Source organism: Pelodiscus sinensis, chromosome 30 (assembly GCF_052426305.1).
Source record: "Pelodiscus sinensis isolate ZL-2025 chromosome 30, ASM5242630v1, whole genome shotgun sequence".
Taxonomy (NCBI): Eukaryota; Metazoa; Chordata; order Testudines; family Trionychidae; genus Pelodiscus; species Pelodiscus sinensis.
Window position 1 is genome coordinate 2,563,426 of NC_143081.1, and position 25,919 is coordinate 2,589,344.

The 25,919-nt window shown below is 64.6% G+C and overlaps 1 protein-coding gene across 3 annotated transcripts; it reads left to right on the forward strand.

Annotated features, from left to right (window-relative positions):
* The first annotated feature begins 4,774 nt into the window (after positions 1–4,774).
* LOC102452236 (ubiquitin carboxyl-terminal hydrolase CYLD-like) lies at positions 4,775–22,773 on the forward strand. Of its 3 annotated transcripts, XM_075911985.2 has the most exons (16): positions 4,792–4,855; positions 5,032–5,089; positions 6,526–6,958; positions 7,225–7,554; positions 7,663–7,768; positions 9,509–9,816; positions 9,992–10,160; positions 10,271–10,412; positions 15,620–15,742; positions 16,662–16,753; positions 16,949–17,012; positions 18,844–18,985; positions 19,070–19,178; positions 19,854–19,972; positions 20,073–20,289; positions 21,738–22,773. In XM_075911985.2, the coding sequence occupies exons 2-16, from the start codon at positions 5,076–5,078 to the stop codon at positions 21,920–21,922; spliced, it is 2,553 nt and encodes an 850-aa protein (XP_075768100.2). In that variant the 5' UTR covers positions 4,792–4,855; positions 5,032–5,075; the 3' UTR covers positions 21,923–22,773. The 3 variants fall into 3 exon arrangements, with proteins under 3 accessions (XP_075768101.2, XP_089630414.1, XP_075768100.2); XM_089774288.1 differs by having other exon boundaries at positions 4,776–5,089; XM_075911986.2 differs by lacking the exon at positions 20,073–20,289 and having other exon boundaries at positions 4,775–5,089.
* Positions 22,774–25,919: the final 3,146 nt, after the last annotated feature.

Below are 25,919 nucleotides of genomic sequence, written 5' to 3' on the forward strand. Positions count from 1 at the left end.
CCCAGGGCAGGGTCCGGCTGGCTCGGAGGGGACTTTCCCCTGTAGGGGGCGCTGGCAATTGGTTGGATAGGGGGCAGGGAACGGAACATGGGGATCCTTCTCCTCTAGGAGGCGCTGGTCCCATTCCAGCCCTAGGATGGGGGTCTGGCTGGCTCAGTGGGGCAGGGAATGGGGCCTTTCCCCTCTAGAGGGCGCTGGCCCCATTCTAGCCTTAGGATGGGGGGGCTAGCTGGCTCAGTGGGGCAGGGAATGCGGCCTTTCCCCTCTATGGGGCGCTGGCCCTATTCCAGCCCTAGGATGGGGGGACTGGCTGCCTCAGTGGGGCAGGGAATGGGGCCTTTCCCGTCTAGGGGGCGCTGGCCCCATTCCAGCCCTAGGATGGGGGACTGGCTGGCTCAGTGGGGCAGGGAATGGGGCCTTTCCCCTCTAGGGGGCGCTGGCCCCATTCTAGCCCTAGGATGGGGGACTGGCTGGCTCAGTGGGGCAGGGAATGGTGCCTTTCCCCTCTAGGGGGCGCTGGCCCCATTCTAGCCTTAGGATGGGGGGGCTAGCTGGCTCAGTGGGGCAGGGAATGCGGCCTTTCCCCTCCAGGGGGCGCTGGCCCTATTCCAGCCCTAGGATGGGGGGACTGGCTGCCTCAGTGGGGCAGGGAATGGGGCCTTTCCCGTCTAGGGGGCGCTGGCCCCATTTCAGCCCTAGGATGGGGGACTGGCTGGCTCAGTGGGGCAGGGAATGGGGCCTTTCCCCTCTAGGGGGCGCTGGCCCCATTCTAGCCCTAGGATGGGGGACTGGCCGGCTCAGTGGGGCAGGGAATGGGGCCTTTCCCCTCTAGGGGGCGCTGGCCCCATTCCAGCCCTAGGAGGGGCGACTGGCCGGCTCAGTGGGGCAGGGAATGGGGTCTTTCGCGCCAGCTCCGATCTGGCCCGCGGGCCCGATGTGGGGCCCCTTCGTCCCAGTCCGTTCCTGCTCGGCAGGAATCCGCGCCGGGTTTCCGCGCTGACCCGTGAGGGGCGCCCCGGTTCAAAGCGGGTGGGACCCGAGTCGCGACCGCTAGTCTGGGCCGAGCTGGGCGCGGGCGGCGGGGAAGACCCGGCCCGGATTCCCCATTGCCACGGGAACGGGTTTCTCGCAGCCCCGCTAGACCCCGGTACCGGGAAATAAACTCCCCTCGGAGACTTCCCCCCCCCCCGGCTCTCTGGGTGCCCCATGCCCCCGCCCCCAGCCCTGCCAGTGCCCCACACTCCTAGCCTGCAGCCCCCGCCCCCCAGCCCTGCCAGTGCCCCACACTCCTAGCCTGCAGCCCCCGCCCCCCAGCCCTGCCAGTGCCCCACACTCCTAGCCTGCAGCCCCCGCCCCCCAGCCCTGCCAGTGCCCCACACTCCTAGCCTGCAGCCCCCGCCCCCCAGCCCTGCCAGTGCCCCACACTCCTAGCCTGCAGCCCCCGCCCCCCAGCCCTGCCAGTGCCCCACACTCCTAGCTTGCAGCCCCTGCCTCCCCAGCCCTGCGCCCCCCAGCCCTGCCCCTCACTCCCGCCCAGCAGCCCTGGCTCTGCCGCCCCTCCACGGTGCCCCTAACTCCCCCCCCCCCCCGAGCCCCGGCTCCCCAGCCCTGCCAGTGCCCCTCACTCCCAACCCACAGCCCCTGCCCCACATCCCTGCTAGTGCCCCTCACTCCCAACCCACAGCCCCTGCCCCACATCCCTGCTAGTGCCCCTCACTCCCAACCCACAGCCCCTGCCCCACATCCCTGCTAGTGCCCCTCACTCCCAACCCACAGCCCCTGCCCCACATCCCTGCTAGTGCCCCTCACTCCCCACCCTGCAGCCCCTGCCCCCCAGCCCTGCCAGTGCCCCTCACTCCTAGCCTGCAGCCCCTGGCCCCCGAGACCTGCGCCCCCCAGCTCTGCCCCTCACTCCCGCCCCTGCCCCCCAGCCGGGGGGGGGGGTTAAAGTTTCCAGGTTCCCTTTTCCATGACCAGCGAGTCAGTGACGTGGATAAAACAAAGCAGAGCAGCCCTGGGATCCCTGGCTCTCGTTACACTAATGGAAACCAGGCCAAGGGGGGGGGGGGGGGGCGGGGGGCTGGGACCCGGCCAAACTTGGGGGCCCGGACGCAGCCGATATGGAGAGCCCGGAGGCCGGGCCAGCCGGGACCCTGTGGGGAGGGGACTGACCCAAACGACCAGCCCCTCCCTGCTTCCCACAGCCCCGCTCCCCGGCTTTCCTGCCCCTCCACCCCCCACCTGCCGGTTTCCCTGCCCCGCCCCTCTCCTCTCGCCCCTCTGCGCTCCCCATAGCGCCCCGGCTGAGCCTCGGAGCCCACTCCGCTAACGCCTCCCCCTTCCCCCCCCTGCGCCTCCCATTGACGTGGGGCTGGCTCCGCTTCCCAACCCAAATCCCCCCCCTCCACCGCCGTACAGCGCCTGGGCGAATCGCCAGGGTCAATGGGCGCCCATGGCCAGTAGGGGGCGGTCACATGGCCCACAAGCGCCCCTCCCCCGAAGGGGTATCAGCGCCCCACCCTCTGCTGCCCCCTAGTGCCCATTATACAGTATAGCCGCCCCACCCCCACCCTCTGCTGCCCCCTAGTGCCCATTATACAGTATAGCCGCCCCACCCCCACCCTCTGCTGCCCCCTAGTGCCCATTATACAGTATAGCCGCCCCTTCCCCATCCACCCTCTGCTGCCCCCTAGTGCCCATTATACAGTATAGCCGCCCCTTCCCCTGTCCACCCTCTGCTGCCCCCTAGTGCCCATTATACAGTATAGCCGCCCCTTCCCCACCCACCCTCTGCTGCCCCCTAGTGCCCATTATACAGTATAGCCGCCCCTTCCCCCACCCTCTGCTGCCCCCTAGTGCCCATTATACAGTGTAGCCGCCCCTTCCCCTGTCCACCCTCTGCTGCCCCCTAGTGCCCATTATACAGTATAGCCGCCCCTTCCCTGCCCACCCTCTGCTGCCCCCTAGTGCCCATTATACAGTATAGCCGCCCCTTCCCCACTCACCCTCTGCTGCCCCCTAGTGCCCATTATACAGTATAGCCGCCCCTTCCCCGCCCACCCTCTGCTGCCCCCTAGTGCCCATTATACAGTATAGCCGCCCCTTCCCCTGTCCACCCTCTGCTGCCCCCTAGTGCCCATTATACAGTATAGCCGCCCCTTCCCCACCCACCCTCTGCTGCCCCCTAGTGCCCATTATACAGTATAGCCGCCCCTTCCCCCACCCTCTGCTGCCCCCTAGTGCCCATTATACAGTGTAGCCGCCCCTTCCCCTGTCCACCCTCTGCTGCCCCCTAGTGCCCATTATACAGTATAGCCGCCCCTTCCCTGCCCACCCTCTGCTGCCCCCTAGTGCCCATTATACAGTATAGCCGCCCCTTCCCCACTCACCCTCTGCTGCCCCCTAGTGCCCATTATACAGTATAGCCGCCCCTTCCCCGCCCACCCTCTGCTGCCCCCTAGTGCCCATTATACAGTATAGCCGCCCCTTCCCCGCCCACCCTCTGCTGCCCCCTAGTGCCCATTATACAGTATAGCCGCCCCTTCCCCCACCCTCTGCTGCCCCCTAGTGCCCATTATACAGTATAGCCGCCCCTTCCCCCACCCTCTGCTGCCCCCTAGTGCCCATTATACAGTATAGCCGCCCCTTCCCCCCACGCTCTGCCACCCCCTAGTACCCATTATACAGTATAGCCGCCCCTTCTCCCCACGCTCTGCCACCCCCTAGTGCCCATTATACAGTATAGCCGTCCCTTCCCCCACCCTCTGCCACCCCCTAGTGCCCATTATACCGTATAGCCGTCCCTTCCCCCACCCTCTGCCACCCCCTAGTGCCCATTATACAGTATAGCCGCCCCTTCCCCCACCCTCTGCCGCCCCCTAGTTCCCATTATACAGTATAGCCGCCCCTTCCCCACCCACCCTCTGCTGCCCCCTAGTGCCCATTATACAGTATAGCCGCCCCTTCCCCTCCCCACCCTCTGCTGCCCCCTAGTGCCCATTATACAGTATAGCCGCCCCTTCCCCTCCCCACCCTCTGCTGCCCCCTAGTGCCCTTTATACAGTATAGCCGCCCCTTCCCACCCCCACCCTCTGCTGCCCCCTAGTGCCCATTATACAGTATAGCCGCCCCTTCCCCACCCACCCTCTGCTGCCCCCTATTGCCCATTATACAGTTTAGCCGCCCCTTCCCCCCACCCTCTGCTGCCCCCTAGTGCCCATTATACAGTATAGCCGCCCCTTCCCCCCACCCTCTGCTGCCCCCTAGTGCCCATTATACAGTATAGCCGCCCCTTCCCCCCACCCTCTGCTGCCCCCTAGTGCCCATTATACAGTATAGCCGCCCCTTCCCCCCACCCTCTGCTGTCCCCTAGTGCCCATTGCAGAACAGCTGTGTGTGTCCCCCCATCTGCAGCTGCTGGGTGCCCCAATCCTGCAAGGGGGCCGGCCTGGGGTCATGTAGGCTGTTGCCTCCCCCATGAGAGACCCTCAAATCAGCCCCCATCTATGGGGCCCAGCTGTGTCAGAGACTGTGGGCTTGAAAGGACCCCTCCCGTTCTCTCTGCCCCATGGGATACAAGGTCCTGCTCCCTCCCCGAAATAGCTGGGAAAGACCAATAGAGAGACAGAAACTTGCTTTGCTTTTCTTTCTTTCTTTCCTCACCCCTGTCCCCGCCCCTTCACCGTCATTGGTCCTGGCCCCTCATCACACCCTCAGAATCACACCCCCTGTTGCTGAAGGCCCTCCCCCTGCCTTTGCTACTTCCTCATTTGTTTCTTTCCAGGGTTTCTCCGGCAAGTCCCCGGCACAGGGAGGAAGCACTGGGACCCTCTGCCCCTGCCCCTCCTGGCCCCAGGTGGTGGGGGGAGGGGGAGGGGGACACAGCAGGCTTCCTGGAGGAGGAAGGAGGGAGGAAGGAGGCCGTTGCAGGCTCGGGGGGGGGGGGTTTCCCACCCACCCGGCTGTGTCTCCTTTTCGCTCTCTCTCAAACTTTCCTGTGTCATTCCCCCCCCCCGCACCCCTTTTCTGCAGCTCGTCGGGGGACCCCCAGCTCAGCACATGACCTCCGGACGGGGATGACCGGCGACAGGCGAGTCGGGGAGGGGGCGTCCTCCATGGGGTGTCCAGGCCGGGTCTCTCGCCCCCTAGGGCAGGAGCGCACACTCCCGTGGGCCCTGTGCCTTCCCCCCACCAGTCAGCCTGGTCTCCCTTCCCCCAGATCACCCCCAGGCCTGGTTTCTTTACTTCCCGTCCCGGATATGGGCCTCTCCTTCCTGTCCCCCATCCCTGATCAGCTGCCCCCAGCCTGGGCTCCTCTCTTGCCTCATCACCCCACAGCCTGCCCTCTTCTGCCCCCTGCACAACTGCCCCTTAAATCTGGATTCCCCCCCCCCCCGATACTGGTCTCTCCCCTGATACTGGTCTCCCCACTCCCTATCTGAATTGACCCCTGATGGTGGTCTCCCCAGGTCAGTCCCATAATCTGGTCTCCCCCACCGATACTGGTCTCTCCCACACCGATACTGGTCTCTCCCGCACTGATACTGGTCTCTCCCGCACCGATACTGGTCTCTCTCCCACTGATACTGGTCTCTCCCCCACTGATACTGGTCTCTCCCTCACCGATACTGGTCTCTCCCTCACCAATAGTGGTCTCTCCCCCACTGATACTGGTCTCTCCCGCACTGATACTGGTCTCTCTCCCACCGATACCGGTCTTTCCCCCACTGATACCGGTCTCTCCCGCACCGATACTGTCTCTCCCCCACTGATACTGGTCTCTCCCGCACTGATACTGGTCTCTCCCACACCGATACTGGTCTCTCCCCCACCAATACTGGTCTCTCCCCCACTGATACTGGTCTCTCCCGCACTGATACTGGTCTCTCTCCCACCGATACCGGTCTTTCCCCCACTGATACCGGTCTCTCCCGCACCGATACTGTCTCTCCCCCACCGATACTGGTCTCTCCCGCACCGATACTGTCTCTCCCGCACTGATACTGGTCTCTCCCACACCGATACTGGTCTCTCTCCCACCAATACCGGTCTCTCCCGCACCGATACTGGTCTCTCCCCCACTGATACCGGTCTCTCCCGCACCGATACTGGTCTCTCCCACACCGATACTGGTCTCTCCCACACCGATACTGGTCTCTCCCCCACTGATACTGGTCTCTCCCACACCGATACTGGTCTCTCCCCCTCTGATACTGATCTCCCCACTCCCCATCTGAATTGACCCCTGATGCTGGTCTCCCTGGGTCATCCCCTTGTGCTGGTCTCTCCCACATCGATACTGGTCTCCCCACTCCCCATCTGAATTGAACCCGCCTGCTGGTGATCCCAGCTCAGCCCCACTGCCTGGTCTCCTCAACTATCCTCTAAGGTTGATCTCCCCACTCCCCTCATTATGCCCCCCCCCCAGCATGCTATCCCTCCCTCCTGGATGTGCCCCCCCCCTCAGTTGTTCACCCCACTTCCGCCCCCGTCCACCCCTTTCTGATTCGCTGTTTCACCCCTCAGGTCCCACCCCCCTGGGGCCATGCGGCCGCGCCGATTCTTCATCGCGGTGCAGGATTTTGCTCTGGACGACGGGGGCCAGGTGCCCCGGGGCAGCCTCCTGTGCCAGGCGGGCGAGCCCCCCGCCCCAGACCGCCCCTTCCGGGCCAAGCTCCTGGACACGCAGGCTGCGGTGCACGTGCCCGCCCAGGCGGTGCGCGAGCTGAGCAAGGAGCAGGCGGGGATGCTACAGGCTGTGACCAACGCGGAAGAGCGTCTGGGGCTCTTCGGGCAGGAGGGGCTGCTGTGGCGGCGGGGGACCCTGCGGCAGGGCGACCGGGTCCGGGTCCAGATCACCTCGGCCTCCGGGGAGAAGGCCCGGGGCATCCTGCGCTACCGGGGGCCCATGGGGGACAGCAAGGAGCAGGCTGGAGTCATCTTCGGGGTGGAGCTGGTGGTGAGTGGAGCGGGAGCCTCTAGGGGGCGCCATCCTCCATCCAAGTCTGGCAAGAATGGGACCCTGGGGTCTTTCCTCTCCACTGGGCCAGGTAGACCATGGGAAGTAGGACATGGGGCCTTTCCCCTGCCGTGGGCACGAGCCCCATCCAGGACCGGTGAGATCACGGGCAGTGGGACATGGGAAGGCACCAGCCCTGATCTGGCTGCAGGGTGGGGGGCACTGTGGAGCATCCTTGTCAACCCCCCTCTTCTGTTCCCCTCTAGGGATCAGCAGCCGGGAAGGGTTTCACCGATGGCTCCTTCCGAGGCCAGAAATTCTTCTCATGCCAGGAGAACTGCGGGGTCTTCGTGCCCGTGAACCGGATCGAGCCGGATGAGGGGGCGAAATGCAGCCCCCCAATGGCCCCCCGGGGCGGCCAGCGGGCGTGCAACAGGCTCCAGCTGGCCACGGGGGACCCCCTCAAATCTCCGCCCCTGGAGTTCGGTGACCGGGTTGTCTTCCAGATGGATGACAGCGCCCCCAAGGGCACTGTGGTGTTCTGTGACTATCTGCCCAAGAAGGAGGTGGCTGGGATCTTCGTGGGGATCCACCTGGTGAGAGGGCACTGACCCCCAAGTGCCAGGGTGGGACCAGAGAGCAAGATCCCGATTGAGGGGATTATAAATTGGGAGCCGATTTCCTTAACCCCCTTTATTTTCCAGGATCAGCCTGTTGGCTCATGGGACGGCAAATTCAAAGGCCAGTTACTCTGCCACTTCCCATCTCCAGAGTACGGGATGCTTCTGCCAATCTCCAAAGTATATAAAGGTAGGACCTCCAGTAAACAAAAGGGGTCAGAGGCCATCTTGTCTGGGCGTGGCTTTTTTGCACAGAGGGCATTGGCCCTGCCGATGCTTTGGCATCACTGGGTATGTCTACACTACAGTGCTATTTAAAATTAACTTAATTGGAAGTAGTTAATTCGAATTAAGCTAATTCGAAATAACGCATCTAGGGTACGTCTACACTACAGCACTAATTCGAACTGACTTAATTCGAATTAGTTAATTCGAACTAAGCTCATTTGAATTAGCGCATCTAGACCTAAAAACTGATTCGAAATAACGCATCTAGACACAAAACGTATTTCGAAATAGCGCGTCCACACTGAGCGGACCCTGAAGCGAGGTTAAGGCTGGCCGGAGCCAGTGCCGGCAGGGCATCCGGTTAGGACTTAGTGTATGGAGCTGCTGCCTGAGGCTAAGTGAGCTCCGTGCTTAAAGGGACCCGACCCCCACCCCGGACAGACAGTTCTCACAGTTCTCCGCTTGCTTGTCTACCAATCTGAATAAGGTCCATGATCTCCACCCTGGACCAGGAAGGCGCCCGCCTTCTCCAGCCCCGTCAGGCTCCTGGGAGCTGGCAGACTGCTCCTGGGGAGCGGTGGAGGGCTGGCTGCCACTGGCTGGCTGGCTCCTGTTTTGGGGCCACTGGGTCAGGGGTCTCGGTGGCCACTGCTGGCTCTTGGCTGGCAGGCTTGGAGCTGGCACAGGCACTGTGGCCAGGGTCTACCCCTTTAATGGCTCCGGGGCTGGGGGAGAGGAGAGTAAGTTTTCCTGGTTGTGCCCAGAGTGGCCACCAGGGCTCCCTGGGAAGGGCTGGAGGCCCCCTATTTTGAATGAAGTGTCTACACAGCACTTCATTCCAAATAGCTATTTCCAATTTGGTTTTACCTCGTAGAATGAGTTTACCAAATTCAAAATAAGGGCTCCACTATTTCGAATTTATTTCGAAATTGCGGTTTGCCTGCGTAGATGCTATTAAAGTTAATTCGAAATAACGGCTGTTATTCCGAATTAACTTTACGGTGTAGACATATCCTGAGATACATCAACCTTTTTTGGCCAACAAGATGGCTCATGGCGCCTCTCCCAGAGAGGCAATGACATCCCTTCCCGACCTTCTTGCTAGCTGGCTAGGATGGCCATCCCTGTGATAATCAATGCCTGTTGGCCAAGATGGCCACCCCAGTAGCGATCAGTCACTATAGGCCAAGATGTACACGTCCAGTAGTGGTCAATGTCGAGTGGTCAAAATGGACACCCTAGTAGGGGTCAATGCAGTCAATGCTTGTTGGACAAGATGGCCTATTCAGTAGTGGTCAAGGACTGTTGGCCAAGATGGCTACCCCCATTGCGGTCAATGCCTGTTGTTCCACCATGGCCAGTAGCCGCCAGTGACTGTTGGTCACGATGGCCACCACAGTGGTGGTCAATGCCCGTTGACCGACTTGGCCATCCCAGTGACTGTTAGCCAAGATGACCATTTCCCCGGCAGTCAATGCTTGTTGGCCAAGACGGCCAACTCAGTAGTGGTCAATGACTGTTGGCCAAGATGGCTGCCCCTGTGGCAGTCTCTCCCTGACAATCAAGATGGCCCCACCAGTGCCAGTCGATGGCCAGTGGCCAAGATGGGTGCCCCAGTTATGGGAAGGTCCCGCCGGAAAAGAGGGTCACCCAAGAGGCCCCATCTACCCATCGTCTGCCATGTTGGTTGGTTTCCCTACAGAAAAGGCGGATGAAGGCCCCAAGGCCTTGAGCAACGACCCCCCGCCGGGGCTCCTCAGTGACCCCCCGTCTCCCTCTTCCATCCGGTACCCGCCCCAGCCAGAATGGAGGTCCCCTCCTGGTTCCCCTTCCTCCCCGTTGACGGGAGACCCCAAGGATCGGGGGGAAGAGGAAGAAGAGGAAGAGTTGTCTTCACCCCTGCTGGAGATCAACTCTATGGTGGAGGTGCACGACCCCCCCATCTACGGGGTGATCCGCTGGATTGGGGAGCCGCCGGATGTGAGGGAGACCCTTGCAGGGCTGGAGCTGGTGAGAGACCAACGGGGACAGATACGGGGGCTTTATGGGACCCCCCCAGTCCCGTCCTTTGTGGGGTCACCCCCATGGGGCATGGGTTGGGGCTTGAGGAGGTTAAGGCCACCCCCTGGGCTCGTCCTAGGGACCCTGGCTCCCCCTTTGACATGATCCCTGCCCCTCTCTCTAGGAGGACCCCCTCCCCTCGGGCTGTACAGACGGGATCTACCGGGGGGTGCGGTATTTCCAGTGCCCGCCCGGCAAGGCCCTGTTCATCAAGCTGCGCCGCTGCCGGCCCGACGCCCGCTTCGGGGCACCCCAGCCCCCCGAGAACCCCGTGCTGCGCTGCAACTCGCTGGGTAGGACACTGGGAGGGGGAGGGGGAGGCGGACGGGGCAAAGGGGTTGCACCCCTCTGGGGCTGGAGGAACAGAGTCCCCCCCAGGTCTGATTCCCTCTATCCCCCCCAGATTTCAGGGTGTATGCCAGCAAGCGGGTGCCGGAGGACACCCCCCCGGAGCTGGGCGAGGAAGGGGCCCAGCGCTTGACGGGCTGGAAAAAGGGGATCCAGGGTCATTGCAACTCCTGCTACCTTGACGCCACCCTCTTCAGGTGAGCAACTCCCCCTCCCGCCCTAACCACTAGCCCCCACTGCCCTCCCAGCGCTGGAGAGAGAACCCAGGAGTCCTGGCTCCCACGCTGCTCTGACCACTCGCCCCCACTGCCCTCCCAGCGCTGGAGAGAGAACCCAGGAGTCCTGGCTCCCACGCTGCTCTGACCACTAGCCCCCACTGCCCTCCCAGCGCTGGAGAGAGAACCCAGGAGTCCTGGCTCCCACGCTGCTCTGACCACTAGCCCCCACTGCCCTCCCAGCGCTGGAGAGAGAACCCAGGAGTCCTGGCTCCCACGCTGCTCTGACCACTAGCCCCCACTGCCCTCCCAGAGCTGGAGAGAGAACCCAGGAGTCCTGGCTCCCACGCTGCTCTGACCACTAGCCCCCACTGCCCTCCCAGCGCTGGAGAGAGAACCCAGGAGTCCTGGCTCCCACGCTGCTCTGACCACTAGCCCCCACTGCCCTCCCAGCGCTGGAGAGAGAACCCAGGAGTCCTGGCTCCCACGCTGCTCTGACCACTCGCCCCCACTGCCCTCCCAGCGCTGGAGAGAGAACCCAGGAGTCCTGGCTCCCATGCTGCTCTGACCACTCGCCCCCACTGCCCTCCCAGCGCTGGAGAGAGAACCCAGGAGTCCTGGCTCCCACGCTGCTCTGACCACTCGCCCCCACTGCCCTCCCAGCGCTGGAGAGAGAACCCAGGAGTCCTGGCTCCCACGCTGCTCTGACCACTCGCCCCCACTGCCCTCCCAGCGCTGGAGAGAGAACCCAGGAGTCCTGGCTCCCACGCTGCTCTGACCACTCGCCCCCACTGCCCTCCCAGCGCTGGAGAGAGAACCCAGGAGTCCCGGCTCCCACGCTGCTCTGACCACTAGCCCCCACTGCCCTCCCAGCGCTGGAGAGAGAGCCCAGGAGTCCTGGCTCCCACGCTGCTCTGACCACTCGCCCCCACTGCCCTCCCAGCGCTGGAGAGAGAACCCAGGAGTCCTGGCTCCCACGCTGCTCTGACCACTAGCCCCCACTGCCCTCCCAGCGCTGGAGAGAGAACCCAGGAGTCCTGGCTCCCACGCTGCTCTGACCACTAGCCCCCACTGCCCTCCCTGCGCTGGAGAGAGAACCCAGGAGTCCTGGCTCCCACGCTGCTCTGACCACTAGCCCCCACTGCCCTCCCTGCGCTGGAGAGAGAACCCAGGAGTCCTGGCTCCCACGCTGCTCTGACCACTAGCCCCCACTGCCCTCCCAGAGCTGGAGAGAGAACCCAGGAGTCCTGGCTCCCACGCTGCTCTGACCACTAGCCCCCACTGCCCTCCCAGCGCTGGAGAGAGAACCCAGGAGTCCTGGCTCCCACGCTGCTCTGACCACTCGCCCCCACTGCCCTCCCAGCGCTGGAGAGAGAACCCAGGAGTCCTGGCTCCCATGCTGCTCTGACCACTCGCCCCCACTGCCCTCCCAGCGCTGGAGAGAGAACCCAGGAGTCCTGGCTCCCACACTGCTCTGACCACTCGCCCCCACTGCCCTCCCAGCGCTGGAGAGAGAACCCAGGAGTCCTGGCTCCCACGCTGCTCTGACCACTCGCCCCCACTGCCCTCCCAGTGCTGGAGAGAGAACACAGGAGTCCTGGCTCCCACGCTGCTCTGACCACTCGCCCCCACTGCCCTCCCAGCGCTGGAGAGAGAACCCAGGAGTCCTGGCTCCCACGCTGCTCTGACCACTCGCCCCCACTGCCCTCCCAGCGCTGGAGAGAGAACCCAGCAGTCCTGGCTCCCACGCTGCTCTGACCACTCGCCCCCACTGCCCTCCCAGCGCTGGAGAGAGAACCCAGGAGTCCTGGCTCCCACGCTGCTCTGACCACTAGCCCCCACTGCCCTCCCAGAGCTGGGGAGGGAACCCAGGAGTCCTGGCTCCCACGCTGCTCTGACCACTCGCCCCCACTGCCCTCCCAGAGCTGGGGAGGGAACCCAGGAGTCCTGGCTCCCACGCTGCTCTGACCACTAGCCCCCACTGCCCTCCCTGCGCTGGAGAGAGAACCCAGGAGTCCTGGCTCCCACGCTGCTCTGACCACTAGCCCCCACTGCCCTCCCAGCGCTGGAGAGAGAACCCAGGAGTCCTGGCTCCCACGCTGCTCTGACCACTAGCCCCCACTGCCCTCCCAGCGCTGGAGAGAGAACCCAGGAGTCCTGGCTCCCACGCTGCTCTGACCACTAGCCCCCACTGCCCTCCCAGAGCTGGAGAGAGAACCCAGGAGTCCTGGCTCCCACGCTGCTCTGACCACTAGCCCCCACTGCCCTCCCAGCGCTGGAGAGAGAACCCAGGAGTCCTGGCTCCCACGCTGCTCTGACCACTCGCCCCCACTGCCCTCCCAGCGCTGGAGAGAGAACCCAGGAGTCCTGGCTCCCATGCTGCTCTGACCACTCGCCCCCACTGCCCTCCCAGCGCTGGAGAGAGAACCCAGGAGTCCTGGCTCCCACGCTGCTCTGACCACTCGCCCCCACTGCCCTCCCAGCGCTGGAGAGAGAACCCAGGAGTCCTGGCTCCCACGCTGCTCTGACCACTCGCCCCCACTGCCCTCCCAGCGCTGGAGAGAGAACCCAGGAGTCCTGGCTCCCACGCTGCTCTGACCACTCGCCCCCACTGCCCTCCCAGCGCTGGAGAGAGAACCCAGGAGTCCCGGCTCCCACGCTGCTCTGACCACTAGCCCCCACTGCCCTCCCAGCGCTGGAGAGAGAACCCAGGAGTCCTGGCTCCCACGCTGCTCTGACCACTCGCCCCCACTGCCCTCCCAGCGCTGGAGAGAGAACCCAGGAGTCCTGGCTCCCACGCTGCTCTGACCACTCGCCCCCACTGCCCTCCCAGCGCTGGAGAGAGAACCCAGGAGTCCTGGCTCCCACGCTGCTCTGACCACTAGCCCCCACTGCCCTCCCAGCGCTGGAGAGAGAACCCAGGAGTCCTGGCTCCCACGCTGCTCTGACCACTAGCCCCCACTGCCCTCCCAGCGCTGGAGAGAGAACCCAGGAGTCCTGGCTCCCACGCTGCTCTGACCACTCGCCCCCACTGCCCTCCCTGCGCTGGAGAGAGAACCCAGGAGTCCTGGCTCCCACGCTGCTCTGACCACTCGCCCCCACTGCCCTCCCAGCGCTGGAGAGAGAACCCAGGAGTCCTGGCTCCCACGCTGCTCTGACCACTCGCCCCCACTGCCCTCCCTGCGCTGGAGAGAGAACCCAGGAGTCCTGGCTCCCACGCTGCTCTGACCACTAGCCCCCACTGCCCTCCCTGCGCTGGAGAGAGAACCCAGGAGTCCTGGCTCCCACGCTGCTCTGACCACTAGCCCCCACTGCCCTCCCAGAGCTGGAGAGAGAACCCAGGAGTCCTGGCTCCCACGCTGCTCTGACCACTAGCCCCCACTGCCCTCCCAGCGCTGGAGAGAGAACCCAGGAGTCCTGGCTCCCACGCTGCTCTGACCACTCGCCCCCACTGCCCTCCCAGCGCTGGAGAGAGAACCCAGGAGTCCTGGCTCCCATGCTGCTCTGACCACTCGCCCCCACTGCCCTCCCAGCGCTGGAGAGAGAACCCAGGAGTCCTGGCTCCCACGCTGCTCTGACCACTCGCCCCCACTGCCCTCCCAGAGCTGGGGAGGGAACCCAGGAGTCCTGGCTCCCACGCTGCTCTGACCACTCGCCCCCACTGCCCTCCCAGCGCTGGAGAGAGAACCCAGGAGTCCTGGCTCCCACGCTGCTCTGACCACTAGCCCCCACTGCCCTCCCAGCGCTGGAGAGAGAACCCAGGAGTCCTGGCTCCCACGCTGCTCTGACCACTAGCCCCCACTGCCCTCCCTGCGCTGGAGAGAGAACCCAGGAGTCCTGGCTCCCACGCTGCTCTGACCACTCGCCCCCACTGCCCTCCCAGCGCTGGAGAGAGAACACAGGAGTCCTGGCTCCCACGCTGCTCTGACCACTCGCCCCCACTGCCCTCCCAGCGCTGGAGAGAGAACCCAGGAGTCCTGGCTCCCACGCTGCTCTGACCACTCGCCCCCACTGCCCTCCCAGCGCTGGAGAGAGAACCCAGGAGTCCTGGCTCCCACGCTGCTCTGACCACTAGCCCCCACTGCCCTCCCAGAGCTGGGGAGGGAACCCAGGAGTCCTGGCTCCCACGCTGCTCTGACCACTCGCCCCCACTGCCCTCCCAGAGCTGGGGAGGGAACCCAGGAGTCCTGGCTCCCACGCTGCTCTGACCACTAGCCCCCACTGCCCTCCCTGCGCTGGAGAGAGAACCCAGGAGTCCTGGCTCCCACGCTGCTCTGACCACTAGCCCCCACTGCCCTCCCTGCGCTGGAGAGAGAACCCAGGAGTCCTGGCTCCCACGCTGCTCTGACCACTAGCCCCCACTGCCCTCCCAGAGCTGGAGAGAGAACCCAGGAGTCCTGGCTCCCACGCTGCTCTGACCACTAGCCCCCACTGCCCTCCCAGCGCTGGAGAGAGAACCCAGGAGTCCTGGCTCCCACGCTGCTCTGACCACTCGCCCCCACTGCCCTCCCAGCGCTGGAGAGAGAACCCAGGAGTCCTGGCTCCCATGCTGCTCTGACCACTCGCCCCCACTGCCCTCCCAGCGCTGGAGAGAGAACCCAGGAGTCCTGGCTCCCACGCTGCTCTGACCACTCGCCCCCACTGCCCTCCCAGCGCTGGAGAGAGAACCCAGGAGTCCTGGCTCCCACGCTGCTCTGACCACTCGCCCCCACTGCCCTCCCAGTGCTGGAGAGAGAACACAGGAGTCCTGGCTCCCACGCTGCTCTGACCACTCGCCCCCACTGCCCTCCCAGCGCTGGAGAGAGAACCCAGGAGTCCTGGCTCCCACGCTGCTCTGACCACTCGCCCCCACTGCCCTCCCAGCGCTGGAGAGAGAACCCAGCAGTCCTGGCTCCCACGCTGCTCTGACCACTCGCCCCCACTGCCCTCCCAGCGCTGGAGAGAGAACCCAGGAGTCCTGGCTCCCACGCTGCTCTGACCACTAGCCCCCACTGCCCTCCCAGAGCTGGGGAGGGAACCCAGGAGTCCTGGCTCCCACGCTGCTCTGACCACTCGCCCCCACTGCCCTCCCAGCGCTGGAGAGAGAACCCAGGAGTCCTGGCTCCCACGCTGCTCTGACCACTAGCCCCCACTGCCCTCCCAGAGCTGGGGAGGGAACCCCGACGTCCTGACCCTCCCCATCCCCACAGCATGTTCGCCTTCAGCTCCGTGCTGGACTCGCTGCTGCTGCGCCCAGCGGACAAGAACGACGGGGCGTCCTACGAGGAGACCCGGGACCTGCTGAGGACGGAGATCGTCAACCCCCTGCGCAAGTGCGAGCCCCGGGGGGGCAGGGCGTGTCTTGGGGAGCGGGGCATGTCTCGGGGCAGTCTCGGGGGGCAGGGTGTGTCTCGGGGGGCTGTCTCCGGGGGTGCAGGGGCATGTCTCGGGGGGCTATCTTGGGGGAGAAGGGGTGTGTCTCAAGGGCAGGGTGTGTCTTGGGGGGCAGAGGTGTCTTGGGGGAAGGGGTGTGTCTCAGGGGGCTGTCTTGGGGACAGGAGCATGTTTTGGGGGCAGGGAGTGTCTCAGGGGCAGAGGTGTTTTGGGGGGCTGTCTCAGGGGCAGAGGGTGTTTTGGGGGGCTGTCTCAGGGGCAGAGGGTATTTTGGGGGTCAGGGGTGTTTTGGGGGGCAGAGGGTATCTCTGGGAGAGGCTGGAGGAAGGGCAGTAAGGGAGGGGGGCCTCTAGGAGGACGGGGTTGGTGAGGGGAGATGTGAGGGGAGGGTCTGTCTGGAGCAAGGGGTTCCGTGGGGTGAGAGAGGGGGTGTGGGGGGGCGGGGACCATCTAGGGGAAGAGGTGTATGGAGGAGGGGTTCTCTGGGACAGGGGATTTGTGGGGATGGGGGTGGGTCTTTCTGGGGGAGGAGGTCTGTGGGGGAGGGGAGGAAGTCTGTGGGGGGGGTCTCTGGGACGTGGGGAGTCTGAGGGGGTGGGGGGACTGTGGGGTGGGGGGACACACCAGAGAAGGGCTATGTATGGGAGAGAGTCTGTGGGGGAGGGGAGTCTCTGGGGGGCAAGGGTGGGGGTCCCGCTGGGGGGACGGTGACTCTGAGGTGGGGGGGGCGTCTCCGGGGGAGGCTGGGGGTGCGGAGGGCTCTGTCCTGGGGCCGGGGGCCCCAGGGGGAGGGGGCTGTGGGATGGGGGGGCTGTGTGCAGATTCCCAGCGGGGTGACCCCCACGCCCCTCTCCCCAGACATGGCTACGTCTGCGCCACCAAGGTGATGGCCCTGCGGCGGGTCCTGGAGGAAGCCGGACGCTCCCCGGGGTTCACCAGCGAGGAGAAAGGTGGGGGGGCCGGGGGGGCACAGGGCAGGGGGGTGCGAGCGGGGGCCGCAGGGGATGGGGGGAGGGCTTGCGGTGTGGGGGAGGGGATGTGGAGAGGGGAGGAGGGCTGGGGAGGTTTGGGGGTGTAAGGGATTGGGGGAGGGGCTGTGTGTGTGGGGGGGTCCCTGCTCTCACCTCTGTGCCCCCCCCCCCCAGACCCGGAGGAGTTTCTCACCCTGCTCTTCCGGGTGCTGAAAGTGGAGCCCCTCTTTACGATCCGGTAAGAGCCCCCCGCCCCCTCCTTCTGGCTCCTCCCCCTCCCCTCCCCCAGCCCCATTTGTCTGGCACGGGCCCCCCTCCCTATAGCCCCTCCCCCTCCTGCCAAGGTGCCTGCTCCCCCACCCCTATCCCCCCAATGCCCCATTCCCCAACACCTGCAGCTCCCCCCACCAACCCCGTCTCCCTCCCACACTCTGCAGCTCCCCCAGCCCCTCCCCCCACCAACCCCGTCTCCCTCCCACACTCTGCAGCTCCCCAGCCCCTCCCCCACCAACCTCCAACTCTCCCCCACACCCTGCAGCTACCCAGCCCCTCCCCCCACCAACCCCCATCTCCCCCCCACACCCTGCAGCTCCCTCAGCCCCTCCCCCCACCAACCCCCATCTCCCCCCCACACCCTGCAGCTACCCAGCCCCTCCCCCCACGAACCCCCATCTCCCCCCCACACCCTGCAGCTCCCTCAGCCCCTCCCCCCACCAACCCCCATCTCCCCCCCACACCCTGCAGCTACCCAGCCCCTCCCCCCACGAACCCCCATCTCTCCCCCACACCCTGCAGCTACCCAGCCCCTCCCCCCACCAACCCCCATCTCCCCCCACACCCTGCAGCTACCCAGCCCCTCCCCCCACCAACGCCCATCTCCCCCCCACACCCTGCAGCTCCCCCAGCCCCTCCCCCCACCAACCCCCATCTCCCCCCACACCCTGCAGCTACCCAGCCCCTCCCCCCACCAACCCCCATGTCCCCCCCACACCCTGCAGCTACCCAGCCCCTCCCCCACCAACCCCCATCTCCCCCCCACACCCTGCAGCTCCCTCAGCCCCTCCCCCCACCAACCCCCATCTCCCCCCCACACCCTGCAGCTACCCAGCCCCTCCCCCACGAACCCCCATCTCCCCCCCACACCCTGCAGCTCCCCCAGCCCCTCCCCCCACCAACCCCCATCTCCCCCCCACACCCTGCAGCTCCCCCAGCCCCTCCCCCCACCAACCCCCATCTCCCCCCACACCCCGCAGCTACCCAGCCCCTCCCCCCACCAACGCCCATCTCCCCCCCACACCCTGCAGCTCCCCCAGCCCCTCCCCCCACCAACCCCGTCTCCCTCCCACACTCTGCAGCTCCCCAGCCCCTCCCCCACCAACCCCCATCTCCCCCCACACCCCGCAGCTCCCCAGCCCCTCCGCCACCAACCCCCATCTCCCCCCCACACCCTGCAGCTCCCCCAGCCCCTCCCCCACCAACCCCCATCTCCCCCCACACCCTGCAGCTCCCCCAGCCCCTCCCCCCACCAACCCCCATCTCCCCCCCACACTCTGCAGCTACCCAGCCCCTCCCCCCACCAACCCCCATCTCCCCCCCACACCCTGCAGCTCCCCCAGCCCCTCCCCCTCCCCCACCCCCATCTCCCCCACACCGCGCAGCTCCCCAGCCCCTCCCCCACCAACCCCCATCTCCCCCCCACAGCCCGCAGCTCCCCAGCCCCTCCCCCACCAACCCCCGTCTCCCCCCACACTCCGCAGCTCCCTGAGCCCCTCCCCCCACCAACCCCCATCCCCCCCCACAGCCCGCAGCACCCTCAGCCCCTCCCCCACCCACCCACCCACCCACCCCCATCTCCCCCCACCCCGCAGCTCCCTCAGCCCCTCCCCCACCCACCCACCCCCATCTCCCCCCACACCCCGCAGCTCCCCAGCCCCTCCCCCACCAACCCCCATCTTCCCCCCACACTCCGCAGCTCCCCAGCCCCTCCCCCACCAACCCCCATCTTCCCCCCTCACCCCGCAGCTCCCCAGCCCCTCCCGCACCCACCCCCGTCTCTCCCTTCCCCCCAGGTCAGCGGATAAGGACTCCCAGGGCTGCATCTTCTACCAGATCTTCATGGAGGGGGGCGCCAGGGGGGCCGGCCGGGGGGTCCCCACGGTGCAGCAGCTGCTGGAGGCCTCCCTGGCCGCTGGGGACCTCAAGTTCACTGAGGTGAGAGGCGGAGGAAGCGTGGGGGGGTCCCCTCCCACCCCTCTCCCGCCCCCCCCACACTGACCCCCCCGTCGCCCCCGCCAGGCCCCCTCCTGCCTCATCCTGCAGATGCCCCGCAACGGGCGGGACTACAAGGCCTTCGCCACCATCCTGCCCAGCCTGGAGCTGGACCTCACCGACCTGCTGGAGGGCAGTGAGTGGGGGGGGGGGGCGTGAGGGGACGTGGGGCAGAGGGAGGGTGTGTGGGGAGGGGGGCCCAAAGAGGGGGAAGGGAAGGGCCAGAAGGAGGCGGTGGGGGTGGGGGAGGGGCACGGGAGGTGGGGGCTGAAAGAGGGAGAAGGGGGGGTGCAAGGAGGTGGTGGGGGAGGGGCATAGGAGTTGGGGGCGGAGCATAAAGGGGGGAAGGGAGGTCAGAAGGAGGCGGTGGGAGGGGCATGGGAGTTGGGGGCGGAGCATAAAGAGGAGGAAGGGAGGTCAGAAGGAGGCGGTGGGAGGGGCATGGGAGTTGGGGGCGGAGCATAAAGAGGGGGAAGGGAGGTCAGAAGGAGGTGGTGGGAGGGGCATGGGAGTTGGGGCGGAGCATAAAGAGGGGGAAGGGCGGTCAGAAGGAGGCGGTGGGAGGGGCATGGGAGTTGGGGGCGGAGCATAAAGAGGGGGAAGGGCGGTCAGAAGGAGGCGGTGGGAGGGGCAGGGGGAAGTGGGAAGAGGGACAGGACATAAATCCGGGGGGGGGCCTGGGGGGCAGGGTTGAAAGAGGGAGGCGGTGGGGAGGGGCAGGTGGAGGCGGGATGGGGCACAGAGAGGGGGAAGGGGGATGCGGTGGGGGAGGGGCCAGGCGCCGCCACTGACCCCCCCCCCCCGTCGGCAGCCCCCCGGGAGTGCAGTATCTGCCAGGCGCTGGCGCTGAGCGAGTGCCCCCAGTGTTACGGGGACCCCAGCATCGCGGCCGGCGGCACCCGCCAGTTCTGCGCCCTCTGCTGCCAGCAGGTAACCGGCCGGGGGGGGGTTTGGGGGGCGGAGTATGCATAGGGGTGGGGGCACTTGTGGGACTTGCCCCGCCCCTGCTCTAACCACCCCTCCCCCCCAGGTTCACCGGCACCGGGCCCGGCGCTCCCACCAGCCCCGGGCCCTGCGCCTGCCCCCGGAGCTGGCCCAGCGGCCCCCCCCGCCCGGCCCCCCGCCCCGCCAGACCATGCAGCTCTACGCCGCCCTCTGCATCGAGACCAGCCACTACGTGGCCTTCGCCCGCCACGGCCCCCGCCCCCGCCACTGGCTCTTCTTCGACAGCATGGCCGACCGGCAGGGTGAGCCGCGCCGCCGCCCCTCCGCCTCGGTTTCCCCCGCCGCTGCTCCTCCCCCGCCCCCTCCTTCCCGTCCCCTGCCCCCTCCGTCCTTCGTTCCTGTCTTCCTCCCTTCCCCCCTGTCCCCTGCCACCCACTTCCCTTCCTTTCCCTCCCACCGGCTCTCCCCTTTCTCCTCTCAGGCTACGTCGAGACTGCAAAGCCTCTTTCGAAAAAGAGCATCTAGACGGCAAGCCGTACTTTCGAAAACGCAAGCCGCGTTTTCGAAAGAGAGCACCCAGGCAGTCGGGATGCCCTCTTTCGAAAACGCCCCGTTGGCATTCAAGAACGCCTTGTTTCGAAAGAGCACTTTCGAGAAAAGGCGGTCTTCCTCGTGCAATGGGGTTTGCCGCCGTCGAAAGAAAAGCCGCGTTCTTTCGATTTAATTTCGAAAGAACGCGGCTGTCGTCTAGACGCAAGTGAAGTTTATTCGAAAAAAACCTTGAGTCTGGACACAGCCCTTCCGTCCTCTTTCTTTCTTTCTTTCTTTCACCTTTTATTTTCTCTTTTCTTTCTTTCTTTCTTTCTTTCTTTCTTTCTTTCTTTCTTTCTTTCTTTCTTTCTTTCTTTCTTTCTTTTTTTCTTTCTTTCTTTCTTTCTTTTTTTCTTTCTTTCTTTCTTTCTTTCTTTCTTTCTTTCTTTCTTTCTTTCTTTCACCTTTTATTTTCTCTTTCTTTCTTTCTTTCTCTTTCTTTTTCTTTCTTTCTTTCTTTCTTTCTTTCTTTCTTTCTTTCTTTCTTTCTTTCTTTCACCTTTTATTTTCTCTTTTCTTTCTTTCTTTCTTTCTTTCTTTCTTTCTTTCTTTCTTTCTTTCTTTCTTTCTTTCACCTTTTATTTTCTCTTTTCTTTCTTTCTTTCTTTCTTTCTTTCTTTCTTTCTTTCTTTCTTTCTTTCTTTCTTTCTTTCTTTCTTTCTTTCTTTCACTTCCCTTTCCTCCTCTCTCCCTTCTTTTCTTTTCTCCATTTCCCCGTCCCATCATCTCTCTCCCCGCTGTGTCCGTTTTCTGCTCTGCACTTGTCTTTCCCCTTCTCTTCCCTCTTCCCCCCTTTTCTTTCACGTTTTCCTGACTTGCTCTCCTTCTTCTTCCCCCCGGTTCTCCTCTCTCTCGCCTTCCTTGCCATCCTTCTCAGCATTTTTCCATCCCTCTGGTTCCAGCCTTGGCCTCCCCTTCTCTCTCCCTCCCTTTTCTCCTTCTTGTTTTCTCTCTTCGCGCCTCCGTTCTCCTCTTGCTCTGTCCCGCTCCTGTTTTCCGTGTCCGTCCCTTCACTCGTTCGCTCTTGGTTCCCCGTCTTCTCTCTGTTTCCTCATTTCTCTCTTTCCTCCCTCCAGTTTCTCCTTCCCGTTTTCTCCTCCTTTCCACCCCGTTATTTCACCCTTCTCTCCTTTTCTCCCTCCCCCCCCTTCTTCTCCAGGCGGCGAGAACGGTTTCAACATCCCGCAGGTCACGCCTTGCCCGGAGGTGGCCGACTACCTGGAGATGAGCCCCGAGGAACTCCAGGGGCTGGACCCCAAATCCCTGCCCCCCTGCGCCCGACGCCTGCTCTGCGACGCCTACATGTGCCTCTATCACAGCCCCACCCTGGGGCTCTACAAATAGTTCCTCTTCCCTGGGCGGAGGGATACGGTGATTGGGGACAGCGTGATGGGGCACCACCAGCCGCAGGACTGCTGCCCAGCTGGGGAACTTGATTTGCACCACGAACGGGGCACATGTGCCTTGAAGAATTGGCTTGGAACTACTTCTCAGACCTTTGGCTCCACCTTGTATCCTTACGCCCCTTAAAGGGGATGGATTGGAGCTACCTGGCGCCCCCTAAAGGACAGGCCATGTGCTCCAGTCCCGGTCTCCCGGAGCCAGGTGGAATATGGTGCCCCCTAGAGGACAGGCCATGCGCTCCAGTCCCCGTCCCCCGGAGCCAGATGGAACCTGGAGCCCCCTAGAGGACAGGCCATGCGCTCCAGTCCTGGTTCCCTGGAGCCAGATGGAACCTGGCGGCCCCTAGAGGACAGGCCATGCGCTCCAGTCCCCGTCCCCTGGAGCCAGATGGAACCTGGTGCCCCCTAGAGGACAGGCCATGCGCTCCAGTCCCCATCCCCCAGGGCCAGATGGAACCTGGTGCCCCCTAGAGGACAGGCCATGTGCTCCAGTCCCCATCCCCCAGGGCCAGATGGAACCTGGTGCCCCCTAGAGGACAGGCCATGTGCTCCAGTCCCCATCCCCCAGGGCCAGATGGAACCTGGCGGCCCCTAGAGGACAGGCCATGCGCTCCAGTCCCCGTCCCCCGGAGCCGGATGGAACCTGGCGCCCCCTAAAGGACAGGCCATGCGCTCCAGTCCTGGTCCCCCAGGGCCAGGTGGAATCTGGCGCCCCTTAGAAGGGACAAGCTCCTATCTGTCCACCTCCATGCAGGCAACTAATCCAGATTAAAGACTCATCGTTTGCAAACCTGCCTGGGTAGACCAGTTCCTTCGAGTCTCCCGGTGCCCAGGAGAGCTTGCCCCACCTGGTTTCTAACTCGGCAGGTGGTCCCCTGTGCCACTTCAGTGCTCAGGTTTGCCGCACCGAGCGGCCCGGGCGGGTCTCCAGGAGAGGCGGGGGACCAGAGGTTTGGCATCTGGGGGGTGTCCATCCATCCCCCCTCTTCCCGATGGAGGGATTACAGAGCAGGCACTGGAGAGACAACCCAGGGAGCAGCGATCCAGGCTGACAAGAGGAGAGTGAAAGCTCCGGTCTTGTTTAGTCTAGCAAAAGGCCGGCTGACAGGGGATCCGTCTGCCATCTATAAATTCCTCGGCCGGGGGGGGGGGACTGAATACCAGGGCGGGCGAGGAGCTGTTGAAAGGACGCTGCTGGCAGGCGAACGGATGGTGGCAAACCAGCCTCCAACCAACACCGGCTGGAAAATCGGTTTCTCGCCATCACAGGGGCCAGGGGCTGGAGTGACACAGAATCCAGGTCGCGTTGCAATCGCGAGCGCTGGAGCTGATCATCCTCCCCTGCTAACTGGCATGCTCTCGGGGCTCAGGAAGGCATCTCCCCCAGGCTAAGCCGGGGTGTGATTCGTGAACTGCCTTCCTCGAAAGCACCAGGGATGGTCCGTTTTGGATGGCCGGTGGCGATCCTCTCTTGGAGGCTTGGCTGGGCTGGTCCTTCGCACGTGTCCAGAGTCTCGCCGGTCGCTGGATGTCGGAGGGGGGAGCCTCCAACTCCCTGCAGGGGGGTTCCAAAGAGGCTGGAGGGAGGCTGTTTTCGGCGGGGGCAGAACGAGGAGCAACGGTCTCACATTGCAGTGGGGGAGGTCTAGGTTGGAGATTAAGAAAGACGATTTCCCTAGGCGGGTGGGGAAGCGCTGGGCTGGGTTCCCTACGGAGGGGATGGAATCTCCATCCCTAGAGGTGTTGAAGTCCTGACTTGACCAAGCCCTGGCTGGGATGATCGAGTTGGGTTGGTCCTGCCTTGGGCAGGGGCTGGACCCGATGACTCCTGAGGTCTCTGCCCGCCCTGGGTTTCTATGAGTCTAACCCACCTTGCGGGTCACTTTCTCAGTCCCGGGGCCCCCGACTCGTCTTGAGGAAGTCCCAGCTGTGGGCAGAGATCATCCTGGTGGGGGTCAGGAACGTTGGGCAGGAAGCCGAGCCGGTTGGGGTGGCCGGAGAAGGCTCGGGGTGGTCCTCACAGTGGGACAACCCTGCAAATCCAGGGATACCCTCTGTATAGCCATGGGTATCTACCCCCGCGGATGGGGATGCCCGGATATGGACACGGACGCACATTTGCTATCTAGAACCCTGCACGTTTGCAGATGCGGGGGACGGGACGTGGATACATGTTTTGCCCCCATGCCGGGCTCACCCCGTTGGCTCCCCACTGCCCGCTCCCTATGGCCAGCCTCGTGGCATGGGAGAGGTGCCGGCGGCGTTGGGGGGCAAATGGGCGACGGGGAGAGCCGGGGGGGCTGGCTCCCGTCCTTTGTGGGCAGGAAGACCACGCAGGAAACGTGGAAGGCGCGGCCGTGGTGGCGTACGAAGCGTTCTGCCTGTGGGTGTCGCCTCCCCACGCCGGTCCGTGCTCCGATCCACCGCCACCCGGAAGGAGACCGATCTGGTGCTGGCTTTGCAGCTGGATCGACTGCTCTTGGCTGAGCGAGCGGGCGGTACGGTAGCAACCCAGGCGGTCCCATTGAGTGACCGGCGTGGCCCTGAGGGGCAGGACCCAGGCCACATACTGAAGAGGGTTGGGGGGGCAAAGCCAGCCAAGGGGATGGAGCTAAAACCCCCTGGTCGTGGGGCCTTTTGGGCTAAGCCTAGAGAGACGACTCCAGTGGCCTATGGGGAGAATCTAGAGTGACTCTGTCACAGCTCACAAGTCGTGTCCACACTCCTCGGCTCCAGGGCGGACCCCCCGCTCCCAGGGGGCAGCCCCTCCTCGGGGAGCCCCTCCACTCCTCAGGGAGTCCACTCCAGTGCGGCAACCCTCTCTTGGGGGGCCCACTGTCACCTGGGGGGCTGCCCCTCCGGGACTCCAGCCACCTGCCTCCGCCGTGATCCCCTTTGGGGGGTCCACTCTGTCTGGCTCCCCGGGGCCTCCCCTCCCAGAAGGAATAGCGCCCCCCTGTTCTCCAGCCCAGAGCGACTATCAGCCAGCACCAAACAGGCGGGTTTATTGAGCTTTGAACAGCAACGGGTCTCTCAGGCCAGCTGGCCTCGGCCCCCACATCCATCTCCCCTGCAGCCACCTGAGCCTGCCTGCTTTGCCCTCAGTTCCCCCAAAAACCAGCCCCCGTCTCCCAGCGGAGTCTCCAATACCCCCAGCCACAGCCCGTCCCCCATCCAGTGTCTTCTCCCCAGGTACGAGGGTCGCCTGGCCCCTCTTCTCCGCGTCCCTCTCCGTCCAATGTTCTCCTCTCGCTGCGGCCGGTCGCCGGGGTCCCTCTCTACAGCCCCTTGTCTGTCATCCGGCCAGAACCGGCCGTGTCCTCTGAGCAGGGTCGGGGTCACCAGGGTCCCAGACCCCCCGGCTCCAACTCGGGGCTGTTCCCTGACCCAACAAACTCCCCCTCTTTGTCACATTAAACCAGTCACGTCGAGGCACTGAGCGCCCCCCTGTGTGCAACATCCCCCCTTTGAACCCCCACAACTCCCCACTTCCTCCTCTTGGGCTGTGGACGGAGGCCGAATCAATGGCTGCTGCCGAGGCGTCCAACCCCAGCAGTCACCGGCCGGGGTCGGGGAAAGAGAAGCGGAAAGGACCCACAATGCACCAGCCAGGTCGCAGGGCGGAGATGGTCACGGAGCAAGGCCAACAGCCGAGATGGCCAAAACCCAAGCGACCCTGAGGACTGTCCCCACCTCACGGGTTGCATGGGCCCGAGAGCGGACACCGGTCTCTGAGACCCCTAAAATCCCGGCTCCTCGTGACCTACCATGTCCCGCCTCATGGGCGTTTGGCTCCTTCATGGTGTATCACGCTAACCATGGGCGCGGCACACCGTGGTGGGGGCAGGCGGGCCGTGAAGGGCGGCCCACCAGCTTCGAAGTCCCAACAAGACTCCCCAACCATCCTGAAGGACGTCTTGGGTCTGGTAGGCCGCACG